At 40.6% G+C, this 22339-nt stretch overlaps 3 protein-coding genes across 4 annotated transcripts; 2 read left to right on the top strand and 1 right to left on the bottom strand.

Moving 5' to 3' along the window:
* Nucleotides 1–3960: 3960 nt before the first annotated feature.
* mre11 (MRE11 homolog, double strand break repair nuclease) lies at nucleotides 3961–9717 on the bottom strand. Of its 2 annotated transcripts, none has more exons than XM_022753830.1 (20): nucleotides 9663–9717; nucleotides 9031–9109; nucleotides 8664–8796; nucleotides 8347–8507; nucleotides 8170–8257; nucleotides 7940–8081; nucleotides 7715–7829; nucleotides 7259–7444; nucleotides 6995–7166; nucleotides 6829–6909; nucleotides 6614–6743; nucleotides 6415–6515; nucleotides 6129–6299; nucleotides 5948–6007; nucleotides 5675–5855; nucleotides 5182–5268; nucleotides 4912–4976; nucleotides 4756–4817; nucleotides 4498–4588; nucleotides 3961–4231 (listed from the first exon to the last, which is right to left on the bottom strand). In XM_022753830.1, exons 2-20 carry the CDS (start codon nucleotides 9048–9050, stop codon nucleotides 4190–4192), a joined length of 2088 nt encoding a protein of 695 aa, XP_022609551.1. In that variant the 5' UTR covers nucleotides 9051–9109; nucleotides 9663–9717; the 3' UTR covers nucleotides 3961–4189. The 2 variants fall into 2 exon arrangements, with proteins under 2 accessions (XP_022609551.1, XP_022609552.1); XM_022753831.1 differs by having other exon boundaries at nucleotides 9031–9103; nucleotides 9663–9672.
* A 303-nt stretch (nucleotides 9718–10020) lies between these two features.
* Nucleotides 10021–15214, top strand: LOC111228057 (centrosomal protein of 57 kDa-like). Its single transcript, XM_022753841.1, has 11 exons — nucleotides 10021–10211; nucleotides 10593–10788; nucleotides 11080–11280; nucleotides 11393–11514; nucleotides 11634–11762; nucleotides 12561–12638; nucleotides 12825–12920; nucleotides 13192–13272; nucleotides 13400–13629; nucleotides 13715–13859; nucleotides 13964–15214. The coding sequence occupies exons 1-11, from the start codon at nucleotides 10164–10166 to the stop codon at nucleotides 14147–14149; spliced, it is 1512 nt and encodes a 503-aa protein (XP_022609562.1). The 5' UTR covers nucleotides 10021–10163; the 3' UTR covers nucleotides 14150–15214.
* Nucleotides 15215–15860: 646 nt separating this feature from the next.
* Nucleotides 15861–20631, top strand: LOC111228038 (guanylate cyclase soluble subunit beta-2-like). Its single transcript, XM_022753814.1, has 15 exons — nucleotides 15861–15935; nucleotides 16237–16340; nucleotides 16584–16688; nucleotides 16770–16864; nucleotides 16976–17136; nucleotides 17261–17360; nucleotides 17489–17647; nucleotides 18123–18226; nucleotides 18344–18560; nucleotides 18662–18982; nucleotides 19071–19219; nucleotides 19360–19506; nucleotides 19632–19786; nucleotides 19910–20103; nucleotides 20276–20631. Exons 1-15 carry the CDS (start codon nucleotides 15861–15863, stop codon nucleotides 20614–20616), a joined length of 2427 nt encoding a protein of 808 aa, XP_022609535.1. The 3' UTR covers nucleotides 20617–20631.
* Nucleotides 20632–22339: the final 1708 nt, after the last annotated feature.

Below are 22339 nucleotides of genomic sequence, written 5' to 3'. Positions count from 1 at the left end.
TGCTAGCCAATGACGGGTCAGACTTGGCCTGTGTTTTTGGATCGTGTCTCATGTTGGAACGTCCAACGTACGTTCCCATGCGCAGCTTCGGGCTGATTGAGTTGCAATATTTCCTCCAAGTATTTCTATTAACATGCTCGCATTTCTCTTGCCATCCAATTTTTGACCAAGTTTTCCTTTGCCTATTGATAGCTCACACATCCCCAAAACATGCAGCGATCACCTCGAATTCACAGTATGGAATGGTGTACCTTTCATCATAGCCTTTGTCAACTTGATCTCTCCACAACTGTAACGTCTATGGTTGTGGCCAAAAAGTTCATTTTCGGTCTCATCCACTCCAAATGACTTGGTTCCAGAAGTTTTTGAGGCTTTCTCTGTGCGGTGTATTGGGTATTGTAGCGGGATGCTTATGTGGCATTTGGCGTTGGCCGTAATGGGTCTTTCTTCTTGCGCTGACTCGACCATGCAGCCATTTTTCTTTCACAAGGTTGCCTCCTTTATTGTCATCTTGAAGACGAGCCAGCCACTTTTTTTTCAGAGAGTTCCCTGTCATTTCAGCTGAAGTCTATTTGTGGGTTTCTTTGCATTCCTCGAACAATTTTCCTTGGCCAGTTGCTGGCTGAAATCTTTGCTTGGCTACCATGACCGTGGTTTGTGTCTTCAACAGACATCCTCAATTTTCCACTTTCTTATTAAGTCTTGAAACACTGTCTGACTTGGCTATTCTCAAGTCCTTGGATATTCTTTTTTATACCCTATTCCTGTTTTATACAGTTCAACTACCTTTTATCCCGCAGATTCCCTCTTGACAATTCTTTTTGCTTCCCCATGACTCCGGATCCAAGGAAACGTCAGTGCCACACTGAGGATGAAAGATGCAAGGGTCTGTCAGGAGCCCAGAAACCCACTGACACTCTTTATACACACAACACTGATTACAAGCACAAACGCTCACACGGTGAGGATGCCGTTACCTTAAGTAGTCATTCGAAACCTGTTCTGTCTGTCAACTTCGTGGTCGCATGTTAATTCAGGCCAAAATCTTCCAGGGTATGGTAAACTTTTGATCAGGGTCCATTGGGTAGTTTTGTTGTCATTAGTGATTCAAAAAGAGCAAACACAGTTGTTTGACAATAAATAGCTTCACCCAACCACCTAACCATGAGGGCAAAAAAAGCTTTTTCTTCTTATCATTCCATATATCTCTTGACAAAAGTGGCCAAAAAAATCACAAATTCTGCCCAGGGTTATGTAAACTTATGAGACAATCGACTGTATATATGCTTATATAGTGTAATAATTATTATATATATGTGATATATATATATATATATAATATATCTATACTATGTTATAGTATTAACCCCTATTGATCCCTATTTAGTATTATGGTATACCCTCCATCTCAGTCATATAATCTCTATGCATATCATACTGATATGTGTAGTAGGCTAAAACTAATAGTCAGTCTATCATATATAACTATATATTATTACTATATATATATATAATGTATATATGTGAATAAAAATTTTATAATATATATAGGCATATATGTATATAATATATATATAATATATATTATGTGTATATATGTGTTTATAATATATATATAATATATAGTGATAATATATGTGTTTATATTATATGTTAATTATAATATTGGTGTATATATATATATATATGTATATATATAAGTATAATGTGTACGTATATTATATTATATATATTATGGTATATATATATATATAGCGTAGTATGTATGTGTATATATATACTATATATATATATATGTGTATATTACTACTCTATATGTGTTATAGTATTATATAATGGTTTAATGTGTTATATATATTATATTGTATATATATATATATAGTTGTGTATATATATTATGTATATATAGTGCTGATATATATGATATCTATATGGTATACTATATATATATGTATATATATATATATATATATGTATATATATATATATATATACGTATATATATAAAAATGACAACTTCAAAACAAACAGCCCAATGTGACATTTTTTTCTCCACCCCTTACAGAAAAACCCCTGAGGTCCTTCACCGTGACAAGCAGCCACCACAAGGCTCCAGTCCAGAATACCTCAGACAAACAAACAATGATTTTGTTTCAGTGTGGTTAACTGAAGATGGGAGACAGAAGGAGAGAAAGAGGAAGTTGAATAGCTGCATCTCAACAGCAACACAGATGAACTGTTTAACACAGCCATAAGCATAAACACTGTGCGTGCACACACACACATTTCCTTCACAGCTATTACAGGTGTAGTTTGTGCCATTTCAGGTTCTTATCTCAGGGGAAAAGTATATTTATGTAGCTGTCTGTTGCTGGCCAGTCTGGGGTCTTCATAGTGCAATGCTCATACAAACATGTTTTTAGCAATAACTGTTCAAACTGTTTAAACTGTGACGGTTTCATATCTAACCAGACTGGCAGAACTCAGACATAATGTACTTGATGACTATATGCTATGATTTTAGACGTGCAATGTGTTATGAGGGTTCATATGGTGAGGAAAGGGTGGGTGTCGGACCTGTGGTATACTAATGCCAACAGAAGTCAGTGTGAAGCCTCAGGTTAATATCACCAAATTGTTGAAGTGACCAGACCAGTCAGTTTAATGCATTTATATTACTGAGTCAGTTGATCTGATTTGTATCCCTATGTTCAACAAAATGCACCTTTTTTTTTTTTTTTTTTTTTTTTTTAACGGCACAGATGGTGTGCTTGCCTTTTACCATGGAATGGTTGACATGAACAATTTAAGGGGGAAGGGAGAATTACTTGACCTTACTGTGTGTGCAGATTGATAACTAGTATAATAATGCACTGACTATAAAATCCCACTGTTATGTGTTCATGGTGCTTCTACACTGTGTCTCAAAGTTCAATCAGATATCCAGTCTGCCTTCAGAAAACTCTCACCATTGAATATTCAGAGTGGTGGAGTTTTTGCCTTCAGAGCTAAAAGGATATAAATTTAACCTCCTAAAGTAATCACTCCATTTGTAGCAAAGTAAAATACATCAAACTGTAGTTTTTTATCATCCTCTGCTCCATAGAGACCAAAACAAATAACAATAAATTGGCACTTCTGAATTTTAAAATGATGGGTAACATACTGTGTACTGTATATTATAAAATAGCTGGAAGTGAGCGGGAAGTCAAGGTATGGTGAATGGCACAGCATTCAACATTCAACTGTATATATGGTACATGTTGATTTTTATATGTGTGTAAATACATTGTAAATATAATAAAGACGTTTTCCTTTTTCTTGGCCATTGGACAACTGACTTGATATTCTTTGCAAGTGTATGGACTGGAAACTGGATCTCACTTTGTTCCATTCAGTGTCATCCTCCCAATGCACACACCCTCTGACCCAACGTTAACAAAAGGGAACACGTAAATCATTATATAAAGTGTAAAATTTCAATCTGTGGAAGTCTGGAACATACCTTAAAATGTAAAACAATGTATTGTAAGGTTAGATTATAACTTAAAAACAAAGTTGTCTCCAATATCCGCCTTGCTATGCAGCATCTTTGTAAGATCCTAATTGTGATAAATGCAATGCAGCAAGTTTTTAACACCAATATAAAATGATTGTTCCACTGTCACCCTAAGCCTTGGACTTTGCTATACCACGTTCCATGGTTCAACACCCAACACATGGTTTTCTATGACTTTGAAGCCACAACCTTTGAGCGGGAGACATAGACCATTACTCAAAAACAAAGAAACGGTTGAAAGTATATGAAAAATCATTTATTATTCCTGAATATCAGAATACCACAAAGGCCGATGACAAAACCCAACACCGATCAGTGATGATGCGCAGTAGCAGATCATTTGGTAGGTCGAGCTGGGGGCTAGCAAATGAGGATGTGCAGACCATGTACAGTAGGCCCAGCCTTTTCACCAAAACAGATCAATGGATAGTTTCACCCTCAGCATCAGTAGCTTACCAACGTAATTATCTATTGTCAGCATTAGGAAGACTGAGTGCTGAGAAAAATTGAAACACGCACTTTGAAGTCCTTCAGAACAACACTGCAGCCGCTAACTTCCTAATTATCAATTACAGATTTTTTGGAAAATCATCAACATTAAAACGAATTTCATAATAGATGCATTTATGGTTATCTCCGTGAACGATGGCTGGGGCCTTTGAACGGGTTATCCTGAAGCAAGAAAAAAGGAGATGATGGAAAATTAAGATAAGATAATCAAGTAAAATTTTTTGAATTAAAATATAAATAATATAAAATGGATTATGTAATTTTAAGTGTAGGGGTTACATTTTTTGTATGAAATGTTATAAATAGAAGAGATCAGGAATTCAGGAGTTTTAATTCCCAGAAAACTATATGGTTACATATAATCCCACTATACAGTAGTTTGCATCCCAGCACTCTAGATACTGATACATTTTCTCTGATCTCGTTACCTCATCATCATCATCGCTGTCATCAAATGCAACTCCTCGAGATGACTGGCTCTGGGAGCTGTACTTAGTGAAGGACGACGACGATGCTGGTCTGTGGTGAGCAAGAGACAGACCCAGGTAAAAACAAAAAATGTTAGTTTTCAAAATATCACTCTGATGGAGGGAAGAAACAAGAAAGAATATATACCCGGTGTGTCACTACATTTTTTCCTCCCTTGAAAGGCTGGACTACCACACTGTAGACAGAAACAAACATACCTTGGAGGCGGTCGGGCAGCTTTCATTACTGAGATATCTTCATCTGAGTCATCAATAGCCACCTGAAGATGGATAAAAAAGGGTACAGATCACAAACAGATTAAAAATAAGGAGGTGTTTGTGTTAACTTTGCATGTGCGCTGGCATTCAACTTACTTCATCTGCTGTGTAAGATGGGGTGGCTCTAGTCCGAGACGACTTCTGAGATGGAGCTTGAAATGCTGAAGAATGAGGTGTAAAGAAGGACGAGAGGTGCATTGAAGGAGGAGTCGAGGTGAAAGCAAAAGAAGAAAGTGAAAGATGAGGAGCAGGTAAAATAAGAGATAATGTAAAATAAGATTGCCGTGCATTCTCTATGTCCCTGTCTGCCATAATAGTGTGTCTACAGATCACCACACTCACACACATAATCTCACACTCTCCTACCTTGCATAATGCTTCTGCTTTGGGTTGTTGCTGAGGATTTCTGGGCACGACCCCGCCCGGCTGGCTTTGGTTCAGAGCCAGTTGCACCTGAAAGAACAGATGAACAACAGTGGAACAATGATGGAATAACTGCACACCTTCATTGTATGCTTTGTTTTGCTGTACAGACTACTTTTTGTACGATGTCAGCAGCCAAAAAGGTTGGAAACTACAGGTTTAATCTTTAACAATGTGCTGTATCTTAGTAAGTGTGTTATATCTTCAATCCATGTAAAATATTCATCTTAAAAAGGTAACTGGTGACTAAAGCTGTCAAATAAATGTAGAATGGAAGTATAAAGTAGCAAAAAATGGAAATGCTCAAGTAAAGTAGAAGTATCCCAAAATTGTACTTAAGCACAATGCTTGAGTAAATGTGCTGTATTACCACTGTGTATTTCTCTGCACTTCTATTCTCACTTCATATTTGTGACAAATGGAAATGATAACTCACCTCTCCCCCTCCCTCGGCCACCCCGTCCCCTGCCTCCTCGCCCTCGGCCTCGCGTTGTGGGAGGGAATAGGGCTGATTCCTCGTCGGAGTCCATAGCAACATCAGCAAATTCGCTGGATATATCTGAGTGTAAAGGATCATCACCACGCTCCAAGCGGTGAGCTTTGGCTCTGCTCATAGCCTGAGAAATAAATAAAGAGTGAAATAAAGAGCAAATGAAAGAGTGAAAGAAAGAAAGAAAGAAAGAAAGAAGTGTGCATTCCACACACATACCTCTTTGATTTCATTCTCCTCCTCAGTTGTGTTCTTTTTGGAGTCTCTGAATCGTCTGATCTGAAAATTTTAAAACACATAGACACTGATTAAAAACTGCTGTATTCATAAAGTTTATCATTACTATTATAGAACATTTACATCATTTTCCCCACTTCCATTGCATGCCCCGACTCCTTACCTCTGCATCTATATCCTGTTCTGTAATTACTCCTCTGGCCTGGAGGTGGCGCTGTGTCTTCTCCAGCTGGTAAGTGATCAGCTCCTGGATGGCATCTTTCTCATCTTTGTCTACAAACTCCTGAATGGCCTTCCCCATGCCCTGCTCAGTCAGCAGGGACAGCTGTACCGTCTGTGAAGATATGCAGACACACTTTTCAATAGAATACAAAGTAAAAACAGTAGATGAAAATGAGTGTGATGACACCCTGTCAATATGTGAATGTAAATCCATGCATGTACAGTACCTGTTCGGTTGCCTCAAAGTACTGTTTAACCAGGTCCTCCACTCTAAGCCCCTCAACTGCTGTGGTTTTTAACAGCTTGCCATAATCAACATTGACCTCATCTAAAAAGCACAAAGATTGAAGTCAAATAGACAATACAGTATATCGATCTATGGTGTATACTGTAGTTGCATAGCTGTGTATTAACTCCCTGCCAGACCTTTGATGCCCTCCTTTTGCTCACGCCGTCTGAGAAAGTGGATGATGTCTTTTGGGTTGGCCACGCGGTCCACAAACTTCTGACTGAAGCGAGAGGTGTTGAACGCCTCAAATCCTCCACTGTAGTCCACCTGGCGACGGCAATGAAGTTTCCAGAATTAGAATCAAGTGTGAATGTGAAGGTGTGTGCAGATGCTACAAGTGTGTCCTTCTTACCCTCAGACGAATAAGAGGTTTCTCTGGGGTGAGCGGACATCCAAGTCTTTCTCTCTCAGCTTCCTCTAACATCTCTACAACCTACAGAATAGCAGAAAGAAAGTAAGACAACTGAGCAATAAGTATTAGACTGTCTCTTTATGTTTAATGATGACTATAAGTTTACCTTTGCATAGCAGAAGTCCTCCACCTTCTTTGTGACCTGGGGTGTATCAGGTGTGAAGCGGTCTTCATAGTCAGCCAGCACCACATCCTGGATGAAGAACTGACGCACCGTCTTTAGGGGGATCTTTTGCAGGTTCATCTTACGACCCTTTACCCTCAGCAGCCCTATGTGCCTAGATACACAAAAACAGTGGTTTAGCTACCTGATCACGTTAACACTTAGAATATGGAGACTGCCATTAACCGTATGTGTGTTTATTTGTACTTCTTGGTAGCCTCTCCAGGGGACAGGGAGGTCGCTACAGAACTGCCAGGCTGGGTCACATAGAAGAGCTGTTGCTCATTTCTGGATGGTGCTATCAAACATTCGTGCTCGTGACCCCACACCACCAGGTCAAGAAATTCATCCAGGAACTGCTCGGGAATATAGTTTGTGGGGCCGTGCTTACTCCTAGACAGAACACAGAAACAAGAAAGATAAAACAAAAACCCTAAAACATTTTAGATAATGTAGTAAAGATTTACTATCATTATATCAATGCACTGACAACATACCAATCTATGAACAAAGCATGAGCCAACCTATTATGCACCTTCTTAAAAGCGCATTAATGTTCAATGACATAACAATATAACAATATATAATGTGTTATTATAAGACTATAATTTATAGTCTTCCCTCCTAATGGATTTCCAACAACATACACATGCATACACACACCTGTTCTGGTGGATGGTGAAGAGGTTAAACCACTCATCTTGGTCTTCTTTGGGGCGAAGCATGGTTACCTGGTTGTTGACAAACATCCTGTACAAGCGCTCATCTGGGATAGAACCTACAAAACACACAAACACACACACAATTCAGAGTGAAACACAATTTTCACTCGCTTTCATATTAACCCTAGAAGAATGCAGACAAAGATTATACAAAATACACACTTACCAAGACCATATAAGGCCAACCTGGTGTTGCCTTTCTGCATGAGAATGGGACTAATCTCTATTCGCTCTACTGACTGGGAGTGACCGAAGTGATTGATAAGACCAGAAGCACCTAGCAGATCAAGCGCACACAGACCTTCAGCCTTGGGGAAAGAAGGACAACATTACAAACAAACAAACAAACAAATACACAGTGATATAATCATTTCTCTAATGCTGGAAGCAACTCACCCCAGTTGGGTCATCATGGTTGCCATGAATGCTAAACACAGGAATAGCAATGTTCAGGTTTTCATCCTGATAGTTAACCCAGGGGAACCTACAACACATTGACATAAATAAAACAACATTAAAAAACCATTAATTCAACAGCAATGGTAGAAAGGAATGAAAGGAAGAGACACTGACTGGGTTGTGTTGAAGTTGACGGTCTGGTCACTGAGGATGTTGAAGTGTATGGGCGTGTCTCCCATGCAGTACTGTCTGAGCATAGTGATGCAGTTGTGGAGGCATCGCCGTGATGGCTTGTTCTCATGGAACAAATCTCCACCCAGCAGGATGAAATCTACCTGAAAGCAAATCAATATGCATAAAGAAATCAGAGGGCATTTAAGACGTTGGTCTTTGTGGTTGTCCATTCAAGCAGATACAGATATACATATTTATCTAAGGGTGAATCATCCATTTGACCTCCTATATAAAAACATCAATCCACATGTATGTACCTGGTTTGTCTTAGCACATTTTAAGATCTCATCCAGTGTGTTATAAGAGTCATTGCCACGGATTGCATCCTTCTCTAGGTAACCAAGGTGAACATCTGTAGCAATTAGGATCTTGAAAGTATCCTCATCATCCCTAAGAACAGCACAGAATGCAATCAATAAAAAGAAAAATAGCATTAAGATTAAATCATTCTGAACTTGCCTGGATACACCTGTACATTAGACAGCATTGAACATGGCCTGGATGTAAACATCAATCATTATTCACTGGGAAATTTTACCAGCTCTGTTAATAAGTAACCAGCACAATCACAATATATTTAGTTTGATCATTTGTTATTAAAAAGTAGAATTTAAACTGACTCACAAGGTGTTCTCGGAGGACATGATGATGTGGGAAAATGAGTTTTTTTTTCACCAGACAGGTGCTCACCAAAAGCCTTTTCCTGCGGAAAATACATTTAGCCCTAATTATCTTATCTAAGAAATGACAGAAGTGCCTTTCAGATTAATTCTAAAGATGCTACTATACCACAAATACAAATGCCAATACACACGTTTCGTTGATATATTTAGATAAAGCAAGAAAACACCGCATATTACGGTTAAGTAAGTAAAGAGTTCACTTAAGTAAATGAGAAACGTCACAGAAGCATTACTGTTGAAAGCCACGTTTATAATACCAGGGTCGCCGAACAATACACTTCATGATACATTACAATGCCTTATATTATATTGTGTGATAGCTAGCTAACTACTAATCTGTTAGTAAAGTAGTAGCTAACAGCGGAATGGTACGTTAACTTACAACGAGGATGGTGAGTTAGCTTTATCTTATGCTAGAAGCTCATTGGTGCAACGTATTAATACAATAACTAACACGAACTTAACATGTGTTTACACACTGGTTTGGTCTGACCTACAGTTAATATGCCCGTGTAACTTTGGCAACTGTTTGTTATAAAGTATGTGGTGAAAAAATCATAGCGTGTCACCCACCTCCTCAGAAGTATCACAACTACCTAACTTGCCACAAAATCCCGGCAAGTCTTGCAAACCTTCTCCGCAACCCTCACAAATGGCTCACGGTTATTGTAGTTTTACCCTGAAGCATCGCCGTTCTAGACGGTAGACTCTCGGTGGAGGAAAAACTACACTTCCGGTTTAGCAAGCGATGTGCATTTGTTTTATTTAAAGAGGGACACCGCCGTCTCTCAAAGATAGCGCTAGAGTCTACGTGCGCATCGTCTAGCGGGCCAGGCTGCGATAAATATCATTCAAACCCCTCAAAACCCTGGGTTGTGTGTCCTGCCAAGTGATGTTTTCTTTTCACAACCCATGTTAGCACTGGCAGCTCTGAAAACGGCTTAGCTAGCAAGCTGTCAGTCGTAATTAAAAAGGGGTTCACTATAGTTTCACTTTAAAATTACGTTAGCATATTTTTCATAATTTACTCCGTGGTTCAGCACAGGCGAGGCAAACTGGATTGGCTGCCTTTCAATGGAGACGCTGTCAAAAACACCCGCTGCTGATGTTACGCGGGAGAAGGTAGCTTTTCCAGATTTTTTAATTTAACTTTGAGAATAATACAATCTGTTTTCTGCTGTTTATATTGACCATAAAGTTAGCTAGACTACACGGACAGATACCTAGCAGCAGTTGCTACAACTCAGACCAGCTGATGTTGCAGACTGGAAAGTTTCACCGTCATGTGTTGTATTTGATTTCAGCAGGACAAACACATCATGCTGTAACGTTAAGTTCAGTTGGAGCCTTTCTGCACTTAATTTATTGCCCATGCATGTGATGGCTTGCTGCACTATAATATCTCCCTTATTCGTATATTGTAGATATCAGTTTTGAAGATATCTTGGAGATGTATAATATTCGCCATTTACTGTGGATGCTGGTGCATGTTTTTCTTTGCAGGAGCTCTGTCCACCACCACCACCACCACCACCCAGTGGAGTAGTATCTGACAGCCTGTCCCTGCCATCTTATAAAGAGTATCCTGCTCACCGTCCCTTCATCAACACACTTGTGCATCACACACGTAGAGCACGCACACATCAGCCATGTCGCCCATCATCACCCAGCAAGGCATTCCCAGAGACCAGCAGTGCAGGTTAATTTAATTTGTGCATCTGTCTCTCAGTATGGGATGTATTCCCTTTACAATGTCTCCATTCAGGTATTGTGGTGTTCCAGAGCTCCATGGTTACATGTGTAACGCGATGCCGCACTACCTGAATGTCTCAGCTTCAGTGACATCTATGAAAACATATCTTATTACACTGTCTGTAACCATGTAACCACTGCCTGAATATGTTTGAACTCTAACAGTATATACCTATATGCATCACACTCTTGTATCTAACCTCTCACACACAATTCATGTGTTTATGTTCATGTGCAGCGATCTTATCTGCCTTGAGGAACCTTCAGGAGAAGATCAGGAGGCTGGAGTTGGAGAAAGGACATCCAGAGCTTGGTCTGCAAACTGTAGGAAAGGATGCATCACACACACATCTACAGAGTGAGAACGTCACACAGAGACTCTTAAATAATCAGGCCGACACAGAGAGAGAAATGAGTGAGCCATCCGACTGTAACCAAGGTGAGTATATGGTTAAGATCCGATGATAATAATGTCGTAACCTTTTCATTGACTTCTTTCATTTCCTTGCATCTTGTTATTTTTTTCTCCTCTCCCTCTTCTCTTCTTGTAGTGTTGATCACCCACCTTGCCGCTGCAGAGTCTCGCTGTGTGAAGCTGGAGCGACAGCTGGATCACATGAGAAAGATGTTGCGGAATGCCAAGGCAGACAGGACCAGCCTGATCAGACAGCAGGTTAGCCCAGAGTTTCTAAGTGTCATAAGCTGTGATTTATCTTAGTAAGTAAAAGGCCTGTCATGTGTGAGTGAGTAAATGTGTAGATTTGTATTAATTGTTCCCCTGGAAACTGTCAGGTTTCCATGGATACAGCCAAGTTACCTGATCGACAGCCGGACACAGTGACTGAGCATGCTCAGTTGGAGAAGCTGGAGCGACTGGAGCAGGAGTATCTCAGGCTCACACGCACACAGAACAATGCTGAGGTACATATATAAAGACAGAGTGAAATGTCAATAGGAAAATGGTACAAGAACATGTACTGACCTTAACTACTGAGCTGCCTTGGTGCAGTGCTCTTATCACTACCATAAGGAAGAGCATATTGCCAATTTCCATAGCTATGCCAGTGACACACAAAATACTACATTTCTATGCAGACTGAATGACATGAATTCCTCAAGCTTACCCACACCCTGTTTTCCTGCAAACAAAACATGGATGTGTAATAACTTTCAAAATTTCAGTGAGAACGAGAAAGAACCACTTGTGGCCCAAAAAACATTATCACATAAAAAGACATTATCCCAAAACCTAGGGCAATGGCTCCCAGCCTGAGGGGTCACAAATTGATTAAAGGGATAAGAAAACTAATTATACAATATTTCATTTACACAAAATGATTTAATTTTATGACGTTTTCACTTTTTCTCGTGAAGTGCTGTATACTCCGTCTCTGAAAATTCTACAAATTTGGGAAAAGTCACTCTTTGATTGAACTTCTAATGTTCACACCAAGGCCATTACCTGTGATGAGGGGTCACAAGCCAAATGGGTTGCGAACCACTGACGGAGGACAATCTCTCTAGTTTTTAGAAGTTAAAAGCTTGGGTGTTGTCTTAGACTCTGTTGCCAGGGTTTGAACTTACTTAGCCAGAATAATGTCAAGCAGCTAGTTCATGTTTTAATCACAAGTTTGCAGTGACAAGTAAAAAATAACTTATTAAAATATTCCTCTTATTATTAATACAGTAATGATGACTGTGTGTGTCTGAATATGTCAGATGAAGATTCATGAGCTAGAGATAAAACTGCAGGAGGAGGAGCACCAGAGGAAGCTCATCCAGGATAAGGCCAACCAGGTGACGAGACATTCATTTGTATTTCTCTTCCTTGTAGTCGCTATCTGCAGGTTGTAATGTTTGTTATGCCTGAAAGGAAGTTTCACTTAATGTATGCTAAATGTAAATCTATAAATGCCTACACATGCACTTATGCATCACACGTATGTGGTGTTTTTCCTTTTTTTTTCCTTCTTCTTTCCTCAGCTCCAGACAGGTTTGGAGGCCAATAGGATCCTGCTGCAGTCAGTGTCACCTTGCCTGTCCACCAGACGGTCCAAAGAGAGGAAGTCCAACTCACAGGTGAAGACCTTCACAGATTCACAGGGGTGGTTCAGGGTTTTCTGTTTTAGAGGACTGAGAATGTTGCTTTCCTTCTTTATATACAAATGTTTGAACAAATGTGACAAGACATCTGCAGTCTAGCGCTTCTCTACAGTGTTAGTACATGTGTGAATGTCATATTCAATCAAGTGGGAAAGGCATTTGTTCAGAGATCCTTATAAATTCTTAATTTTCTCTGCTTTTCTTTCTGTGGATCTTACTATTGTTTACGCTGATTTTCTCCTCCCAGAAATCTTCACCACAGCAGTCGTCCCACACACAGCCACATTATAGACTGAGCCTCAGAGATGTGCCTTTTGTTGCTGGAACGGTAGTATGGACATATGTGCATTTGTGGTTTTAGCGTTGGAATGAAATAGATTTTAGTTTGAAATGCTGCACCGTCCTTACAATGGTTCCCTCTGTCTCTCTCTTCCACTCTCCCACCTGCGTTTCAGTCAGTGGGCTGCAGCCACTCAGTCAGAGCAAACGTCCAGTCGGTTTTGTCACTCCTGAAGCGACACCAGCCACACCTCTGCAACAGCCGCGTCCTCTCCAACCACACAAACGGCTATGAGACAGCTGGCTGCAGGCATTCAGACAGTTCCTGTTCTTCTTCCTCTGCTAGTGGGGAGGAGCTGTCAGAGCTGCTGCAAGCACTACAGGAGGAGCTGCGGCTCATGAGCTTGTGAGTGTGCATAGTTTGATAAGGAGAGAATTGCTTATGAAAAGTGTTTCATTTTCATCTGTGTGTCTGAATGTGTGTGTTGCAGGGAGCAGGATGAGCTGATGAGGCAGGTGGAGGACAGCGTCTCTGAACAGGAAAGAAGAGAACTTCAGAGGGAGCAGGAGCGGCTGCTGCTGAAAATGGAGAGGAAGGGAGAGCAGATCAGTAAACTCTACAAACACAAAACACAGGTGGGATTTCACACAAAACCAATTCACTTCGCACACAAGCAAAGTGTAAGATTTTGTTTTGTTTTGTGACTCCTCTCTGATACCTTTTCTTGTCTCTCTTCTAGATAAAGAAGTTGAGAAAGGAAGCTGGTTCAAGGCCTAACAGTAGGAATGAAGTAAGCGTGACTACCACAGTGTCCACAAGAGGTCGCTCTGCCGGAGCAGTCAAAGTCAGACCAGGGGAGAGAAGCAAGAGGAATCTGAGGCTGCTGAGGGACATGAAAGCTCTGCAGACCTCGTTACGGACCTGAAACTCACAGAGAACAAGGTTACTTTTGTTGGTGCTTTCTACCTATGACCATTATTTCAACATCAGCACAACCACTGACTGAAAATCACTACATGAACATGACGGACAAAGCTTGTGTAAATAAGTGTATTCATGAACATTTGACCTATTTCTTGTGAGAAAGATATATTTTTGATATATCAGGAACATTGTAACACATCTAAAACACTGTACTTTAAACATGGACTGATTTTTTTTTTTTTTTAACTTGATGTTTAAGTCTTTTAGCACCAGAGGGCGTCCCAGTTCTTAAACACAACTTAGCTATATGTATGACGGAGACGATGAGTGCTGGAAAATATATTTTAATGTTTCATTTTCATTTTAGTTTTAAACATTTCATGATGCTTAACATTCCTGAGTTGCTTGATAGTTACAAATTCTCAAATTTCATAAACATAGTGGACGCAGCAGCCTTTGGTAGTGTGAAGAAACTGCAATGATTAAATAGAGTGGTATATTTTTCCGCAATTTGATTATCCTAATGATGTGCTTAAGGACTAAAAAAATACACTGTTCTGTATTTGGTTAAAACGACTGAATCCCTGTGATGTGTGTATATGCACGTGTTGTGTGTTATGATCATAATATTTGTTATTATTTCTACTAATATATTTGGGAGGATTCTTTTATATTTTGACAATCATGGCCTATTTCTGAATGGAAATGCATTTCTCTGAGAATCATGTTTGTTTTTGCATATAACTACAGTCTTAGATTGTTTTTTGTGGCTTAGTTGTTTCAGTGACAAAGATTATGCATTGGCAAACAGCCATGGCCAGGTACTTGCTTTTATTTTTTTGTAGATGTTCCAGTGATCCACTTTGCCCTTGTGCCCTTTTATCCGTACCATGCTGTGTTGCATTTGAGCGACTCCTGCTTGGCTCTCCACTTTGACAGATTTGTCCTCTACCTTTGATGCTGGCATCATGACGTCAGTAGACATCAGACCTCAATAAAATCACAAAGGTCTTAAAACAAATCTAATCTGTGCTTAGTATACACTACCATTTAAACAAACATTTTTAATCACAATCAAATAAAATCAAATGTAAAAGAAACAGTTCACCGTTTAAGGTGATTCCTGTGACTTCTATTGTTTATTATCTGGTAATATGACATATTTGATTAATTACTACTAATCAGGGGTGTAATGTTTAAATACATTAGTCAACCATGACAGAACTGATCTGGAGACTGTGAAGGCTGTCAAGGCTTCATCATGTATTGATGAAGCCTTATTGAAGTATTGAGGTGTTCACTCAGGACACATAAAAAAAAAAACCATCATATGCACTGTCTCCAAAAGCTCCTCCATATACTTTCACTAACCGTGAACATTTCAAATCGAAATATTTTTTATACTGGAGACAACAAGAGAGGCCCCATCTCTTCACAAAGCTAACATATCATTAACTTCCATGCTCCTTAAACCAATCAGTGAGCCCTTGTTCCCTGTATGGAAACAAATGCATTTGTTATGACTGCACTCATCTATTCAGGTTCTTCCTTTAATTAATCTTTTAATATTTTTGCTTCAGTGCACGTGAATCAAATGCTCAATAGAACTTCAGCAAATTACATTTATGAAACTATGACCCCAGGTTGAAGGCCTGGTCTATTCAAAAGTAGTTATATATCAGCGCTTATCAGTTATTTGAACACTTCGCAGGATGGCGCAAATAGTTCAAAAATGCTGTCTCAGCTCAAAGGCTACCGGCTGCTACCGGCAACGTTTAAGCTTCATGGTATGTTACTTGACGTCGAGAATAAATCAACACCTTAAGTGTGATTTTTTTTTTCTTCTTCTCTACGTATTTTACGTTCCGCGAACGCTCGAACTGAAAGTTTTCTAAACGTTCCGCGAACGTTTACGGAAAGTATGTAGTTCCGAAAATTTTTAGTTGGGTGAAGGATTTATAAGGATGTTCAAAAAAGGTGTCTTTGCTACTTATTGTAGGCCTATATGATACTTCAGTAATAGATTATTTCTGAAGTCTCCATACAGATTATCGTAGCCTCATGAGAAACTGACCGTCTCCCACCCAGGAGCGGCTGCAGAACGAGGGTGGACTGGACAGCTCCTTATGGATGAGGTCTCGGTCTCCGGTGCGTCTGTCTCTGTCTCCTGCTGTGTCCTACAGACAGTCTCCGTACAGTAACTTGTAGCCGAATACACGGGACTTTCCCACAGTCAGCGGGGACATCATCACCCAGGGTTTATGGCTGGACGTGGCGCTTGTGTTGTGGATAGAGCGACGTGACGAAGATTGGCACCCTGAGGGAAAACGTGGCTGGCGGACAAACTGTTCTTTAAACTTGACAGAGATATGGTAGGCTGCTTTGGCAGAGTTTTGTTTTCGTTGCATTGTAAATTGCTTGACTTTTTTGACCAGGATTAAACAGCACTCCCTGTACCCTCGACAGTATGGATTCATTAACAACTGTTTGAAATCGCTGGTAGTTGAGAAGTTTGGCGAGGAGACGTGGATCAAGCTCAGGTAAAAGAAAAAAATATATATTGTTATGTATCGTGTTTATCCGCTTTAAATTCTTCCCCAAATCATCACCATCATGGACAGGGATGGAGCTGGAGTCCAGGACACCTTCCTCACATATGAAGTCTATAAAGATGAGATCACCATGCAGTTAGTAGCAGAAGCCTGCAAGCTTTTAGGTAAATTGTTACTATACATGTTTCGTTTCAAGATGTAGTCTACAACCAGTTTAAATCTTGACTAAAAAAAACAGTGAATAATTTATATTTTTGTTTTTTGTTTTTTGACAGGAGCGAAGCCAGAGGTTGTCCTGAGGCAGTTTGGAGAATATTTCTTTGAGTTTTGCAAACGCTCTGGCTATGATCACATGCTGCGGACTTTAGGAGGAAATTTGTTTGAATTCACTGAGAATCTGGATGCACTTCATAGCTACCTCGCCCTCTCCTACAAGGTGCCTGCTCCCAGGCCTGCTCATTCCCTCTTTTGTATCTAATTTTTCTCGTTTTATGTCCGTTGTGTGGCCATGAGGAGAAAACATTGATTTATGATTCACTGTTTGATTCTTACTCTTGCAGGAGATGAATGCACCATCGTTTCGGGTGGAGAGGAACCCTGACGGCACCATGCTTCTCCACTATTATTCAGACCGTAGAGGACTATGCCACATTGTTCCTGGTAAATAAAATCACATCCTCTGGAGTAAATGCCACTTTCATCGCTGTCCTTTGCATTATTCTCATAATCTTGGCACCATTTTATTACTATTTTTTGTGCAGACCAAGTGATATCACTCTGTTTTACAGGAATTATTGGAGCTGTTGCTAAAGATTTTTTCAACAGCGACATAACAATGGAAATTGTCAACCAGCTAGAGGAGCTGGAGAGAACTGGGAAGAAGGAGCATGTGGTTTTCCTGGTTACACAGTGGCCAGCTGTTGCTGCTCGGTCCAGTGCGGGCAGCAGTAAGACTGGACCTTTTCCATGGACCCAATCCCTCCAGCCTTTGGCCAGCCGACATAATGCCATGATCTGGATTAAAGAGGTTAAATTAATGATCTGTGTTACAAGCTGTGCATGTTAACTGTAGAGGATAAGATTGGACAAAACAAGCCAGAACAAAAAAAAACAAAAAAACATGACTGATCATAGTGAAATTCTAACTCCTCCCTCTCTGTCTCCTCAGCCTCTTCATCATAAAAGATCCAGTATCTGTCTCTCCATGCACAAGAGTCACTGGGAGATGATTAGGGGGCTTGTTCGCCTTGGGAAAGGTACACACATTCAGAAACATACGTACAGATTGACCCGGTATCATTATTAGAAAGTTTCATGCTTTATGCCCATGACAGGCAACAGGATTCACATAGTACCTGTATATGTGTATCTTTATTTGCATATACTTAGAAATCTTTAACCCACTTTTTTCTAACCGTACAGGCAAACTATTGAGGGGCTTTGAACCAGTGTATCCTATGACCCTTAACATTGATCTGAAGACTTTCTGCCATGCTTTTCCTTTCCATATAGTCTTCAATGAGCAGGTAAAAAAAACAAAAAAAAACACAAATACAGCTATTGACTGTAAATATTAGCAGGGATTTATGAGTAATTGGATCATATTAACTTAACTGGAGTTATCCTGTTTGTGTCTGAGGCAGCTGGTGGTGCACCAGGCAGGGGTGAACCTCCAGAGGATTGTCCCTGGGCTCCAGACCATGAGCATCCATCTGGACCAGTACTTCAGCATTGTGCATCCTGAGGTAACCTTCACCATCTCCAGCATCAGGAAGTTCATCAACAGCCACTTTGTCCTGCAGACACGCAGGGACATGATGCCTGAAGCATGGGACGACAGACCTATGCTGCAGCTCAGAGGTAAAGGACAAATGGACAAAAAAAAATCTAGTATTTGCTATTTGTTTGTCTCCAGCAACTTATAAATAAGCCTTTTTATCATTTTTCTTTTTTGTCTCCAGGTCAGATGATCTGGATGCCCTCCCTGGACTGTATGCTCTATCAAGCCTCTCCTCTGCTGAGAAGCCTTCAGGAATTAGAGGAGAGAGACATGCACATATCTGACATCGCGCCGCATGACGTCACCCGCGACCTCATCCTGCTCAATCAGCAGCGGCTGGCAGAAATCGAGCTGTCCAATCAGCTGGAGAGGAAGAAAGAGGAGCTCCGCCTCCTGTCTCAGCACCTGGAGGAGGAGAGGAGAAAGACGGAGAACCTGCTGTACGCCATGCTGCCCAAGCATGTAGCCAACCAGCTGAAAGAGGGCAAGACAGTGGAAGCAGGTTAATGAAATGCAAATGCTAGAAATGTTGAGCTAGTGTGTCTGTAACTGTATGTAATACGACTGCTGTGTGTTTGTGCATCCTACAGGTGAATTTAAAGAGTGCACCATACTGTTCAGTGATGTGGTGACCTTCACTAATATCTGCTCCATGTGTGAACCTATCCAAATCGTCCTTATGCTTAACTCCATGTACCTCCGATTTGACCGACTCACAACTGTGCACAATGTTTACAAGGTACACACAACAGATTTAATCTTCTGACACAAATACAGGAATGATCATTTGTAAGTTAGTTTTTACCTGAGCACTGGAGAGAATTACTTCAGTCACATTTTGTTTTTCTAGTCCTACTTTGTTCATAATTATTTTCACAGGTTGAAACTATAGGCGATGCCTATATGGTGGTAGGTGGGGTTCCATTACCGGTCTCCAGCCACGCTGAGAGGGTGGCCAACTTTGCCCTGGGTATGATTTTGGCTGCCAGGGAGGTTATCAACCCTGTGACTGGAGGACCCATTCAGGTTGCAAGAATGCTAGTGCTCCATTTCTCAAATACATGTGTTGATATTTTTCTAACGAGCTGGGGGGGGGGGGGTTTTTCTTGCCTGACAATTTTTAGTGCTGTTCTTACATCTGTTGGTGTTAGATCCGTGTGGGCCTCCACAGTGGTCCCGTGCTGGCAGGTGTAGTTGGGGAGAAGATGCCCCGCTACTGTCTGTTTGGCGACACTGTCAACACTGCCTCTCGCATGGAGAGTCACGGCCTCCCCGACAAGATCCATTTGAGCCCAACTGTCTACCAGTGAGGATACGTGCATTCAAGCATGAAAACAAATGCATTCATAGACGTTTTGACGTGAGACATGGCAATGTCTCCTTCCTTATTAACGGCTTTATTTTGACATCCTCTATCCATGTTTCTCAGGGCTTTGAAGAAAAAAAGCTTTGTTTTCCAGAAGCGAGGAGAGATCGAGGTGAAAGGGAAGGGCAGGATGGTCACTTACTTTCTTGAAAGAAACTTCGGGGTCAGTGAGCAGCAGATTATGGGTCTCTCAGACGTAGAGGCTGCCACTGGACAGCAGGACAGCCAGAAGAGCCAGCCTGATCTCCACAGACCAGGTGTGTTTGCTATCTGACGAATTCTATTAATTCTAATTCTACATCTTCTGTATTACACTGCGTCCTTTAAACTGGGGAACAAGGACTTCTCATTGAATTTTTTGGGAGGTTTTTTTGGTCCTGGATTCTTTATATATCAATGTTTCTCACTCATTTTTTCCCTCCGTCGTAGCTTTTCAGCAGCAGCGCAGGGATGACCTTTGCTTGATCCCTATGGAATATGGAGACAACGTGAGTGAACCGCCGCCGTCAGCACACATGTCTGAACCCCAGACCTGCACAGCCATCAAGCCCCGGGACTCAGAGAGCTACGGAAGCCTGTACACTGATGATCAATCAGACGATGGAGCACTGGATCAGTTAAAAGACACAGATGAATTTGGACAGGCAGGAGTGAAATACACAGAGAAACATGCGGATGGTCTGGACAGTGAACAGCACTTGATTAACGCTGCTGAGGGAACCAACAATGGAAGCAAACGCACCCGAACCAGGTTCTGTGTGGTCCTGTGAGTTGGTAATTACCTGCTGAATGGTGCAGCATGTTTAACTCGTGCAATTGTTATTGAACACCACTCGTTGAGAGGCTTTTTTGTGGCTAATATCATTCTCACTATGTGTTACATTAGCAAGCTAGATTTTCTGCTTTCTCGTTGTTTCCCTTTAGTAAATATGTGATACTTTGGATGCAGCAGATCAAAAATTATATTAAAGTTTAAGTTAACAGTATATGTTTTGCTTGTAGCTCATGCAGAATATGTGCTAAATAATAAATGTATTTGCCCCGTCAGTGACTGACTCCTAATAAATCCTATTAGCACAGAAGGTAAAAATATTTAGCTAAGTGGCTGTAATGTAGTGTAAATAATGTAATGTAATATAGTGAGGGATCGCCGTGCTCACCATCTTTTATCAGGTGCATTCCATCCAGCAAAATCTGCAGTTTATCCAACAACAGGTTAAGTGGTTTGCACTCAAAGTAAAAAGTGGTTCAAAGTGAAGTTCATTTGTTGTATGATTATGCTTTTATAATGCAGAAAACATTTTGGCTAATACCTAAGTGTGCAGGCACCTGAGTTTCAGCTAATTCTCACAAAATTAAATGCAACTGTATATCCAGCCTTATAAATACTTACATTACTTATATATTACTGTATCATGTAGAAATTTTAAACCGATCCACTAGAGTGAAACATAATTGTAACACTAAATGAGCTTCACAAAATGTGTCAGATACATAACACTGCATATGTCACAGGTAATAGCTTACAATGACTGTTAAAGGTGCCTACGTTTCATATAAACACACTGGTTTACTTACAAGGAGCCTTCCAAACATGAAAGCAGAGTCTATAGTGTGTGATTTAGACAAAAAAAAATACACTCTTTATGAACACTGACACGAAACAGGTCACATGTCTAAACACACACATGGCCCCTCGACTACCCATTTCAATTTACATAGTGAAAAGAAACAAAAGATGAATAAATAATGAGTCCTATGTTGCTCACGAGGCCTGAGTCAGGTGACCACAACTGTCTGTAAAAAGCGCTGTCACCTGCAAGTGTATGTCTCACTCCAAAATGACACCACAGGTCAGGAAGAGGAGTCCAGACATCTGATCCTCGCCGCAGAGGGCCCCGTGTCTCATCACTGTTGGCCAGGCCTGGATCGCCATGGCCAGATGAAAACAACCCCTGTAACCAGAGTCCTCTGTTTGTGTGGTTAGGTGTGATAAAAATCGGTCTGCTGGCTCACTCACTGAGAGCCCCGTCTACACTGACCTAGATGAAGAGGCTTAACCTGGTTCTGGCCACAAAGGCTCAGTTCATGTCGTGTCTGCATTTTGTGCCATGGCCACATCCAAAAGTGTTTAGAAGTTCTTTTAAGAATCTGTCTCAGTTATGGAGGCCAGCTCAGTGATTTTCGGCTCCTCCTGGTGTTTTGTCAGAACTGGACGGTTGGTGTAAATGTCATCCACAGGTAGCAGGAAGGTGACAGTTTTAACCTTGGCCCTAAAAAGTCAAAGAAATAACAAGGGTTATATGGATACAAGCCTGCAATTTAGGAAAAGAAAAGATGAATAAGGCCTATGAGGAGAAAATAGCTTTAAATACATTCAAACTAGCCATTAATGGAGGAACCTTCAAACACTCTGTTTTATCAAATTGAAACCCAACTTTATTCAAGATTTCTGGGACTTTTAAGTGCCTCTCTCTACCTGTTTTTGTGGAC

Source organism: Seriola dumerili, unplaced genomic scaffold (genome assembly GCF_002260705.1).
Source record: "Seriola dumerili isolate Sdu_G_001 unplaced genomic scaffold, Sdu_1.0 BDQW01000199.1, whole genome shotgun sequence".
NCBI lineage: Eukaryota > Metazoa > Chordata > Actinopteri > Carangiformes > Carangidae > Seriola > Seriola dumerili.
The sequence above is the reverse complement of the archived record's forward strand: the minus strand, read 5'-3'. Positions and strand labels throughout refer to the sequence as shown.

Excerpts from the sequence above, each read along its gene's own strand:
- LOC111228038 (XM_022753814.1), top strand. The coding sequence starts at position 15,861 with ATGGCGCAAATAGTTCAAAAATGCTGTCTCAGCTCAAAGGCTACCGGC. Across the intron at positions 15,936-16,236 it reads GGCAACGTTTAAGCTTCATG|GAGCGGCTGCAGAACGAGGG; the intron begins GTATGTTACTTG and ends TCTCCCACCCAG. Across the intron at positions 19,507-19,631 it reads TGACTGGAGGACCCATTCAG|ATCCGTGTGGGCCTCCACAG; the intron begins GTTGCAAGAATG and ends TGTTGGTGTTAG.
- mre11 (XM_022753830.1), bottom strand. The coding sequence starts at position 9,050 with ATGTCCTCCGAGAACACCTT. Across the intron at positions 8,797-9,030 it reads ATGTCCTCCGAGAACACCTT|GGATGATGAGGATACTTTCA; the intron begins GTGAGTCAGTTT and ends TGCTGTTCTTAG. Across the intron at positions 4,232-4,497 it reads ACAGCGATGATGATGATGAG|GATAACCCGTTCAAAGGCCC; the intron begins GTAACGAGATCA and ends TTCTTGCTTCAG.
- LOC111228057 (XM_022753841.1), top strand. The coding sequence starts at position 10,164 with ATGGAGACGCTGTCAAAAACACCCGCTGCTGATGTTACGCGGGAGAAG. Across the intron at positions 12,921-13,191 it reads AGAGGAAGTCCAACTCACAG|AAATCTTCACCACAGCAGTC; the intron begins GTGAAGACCTTC and ends TTCTCCTCCCAG. Across the intron at positions 13,630-13,714 it reads GAGCTGCGGCTCATGAGCTT|GGAGCAGGATGAGCTGATGA; the intron begins GTGAGTGTGCAT and ends TGTGTGTTGCAG.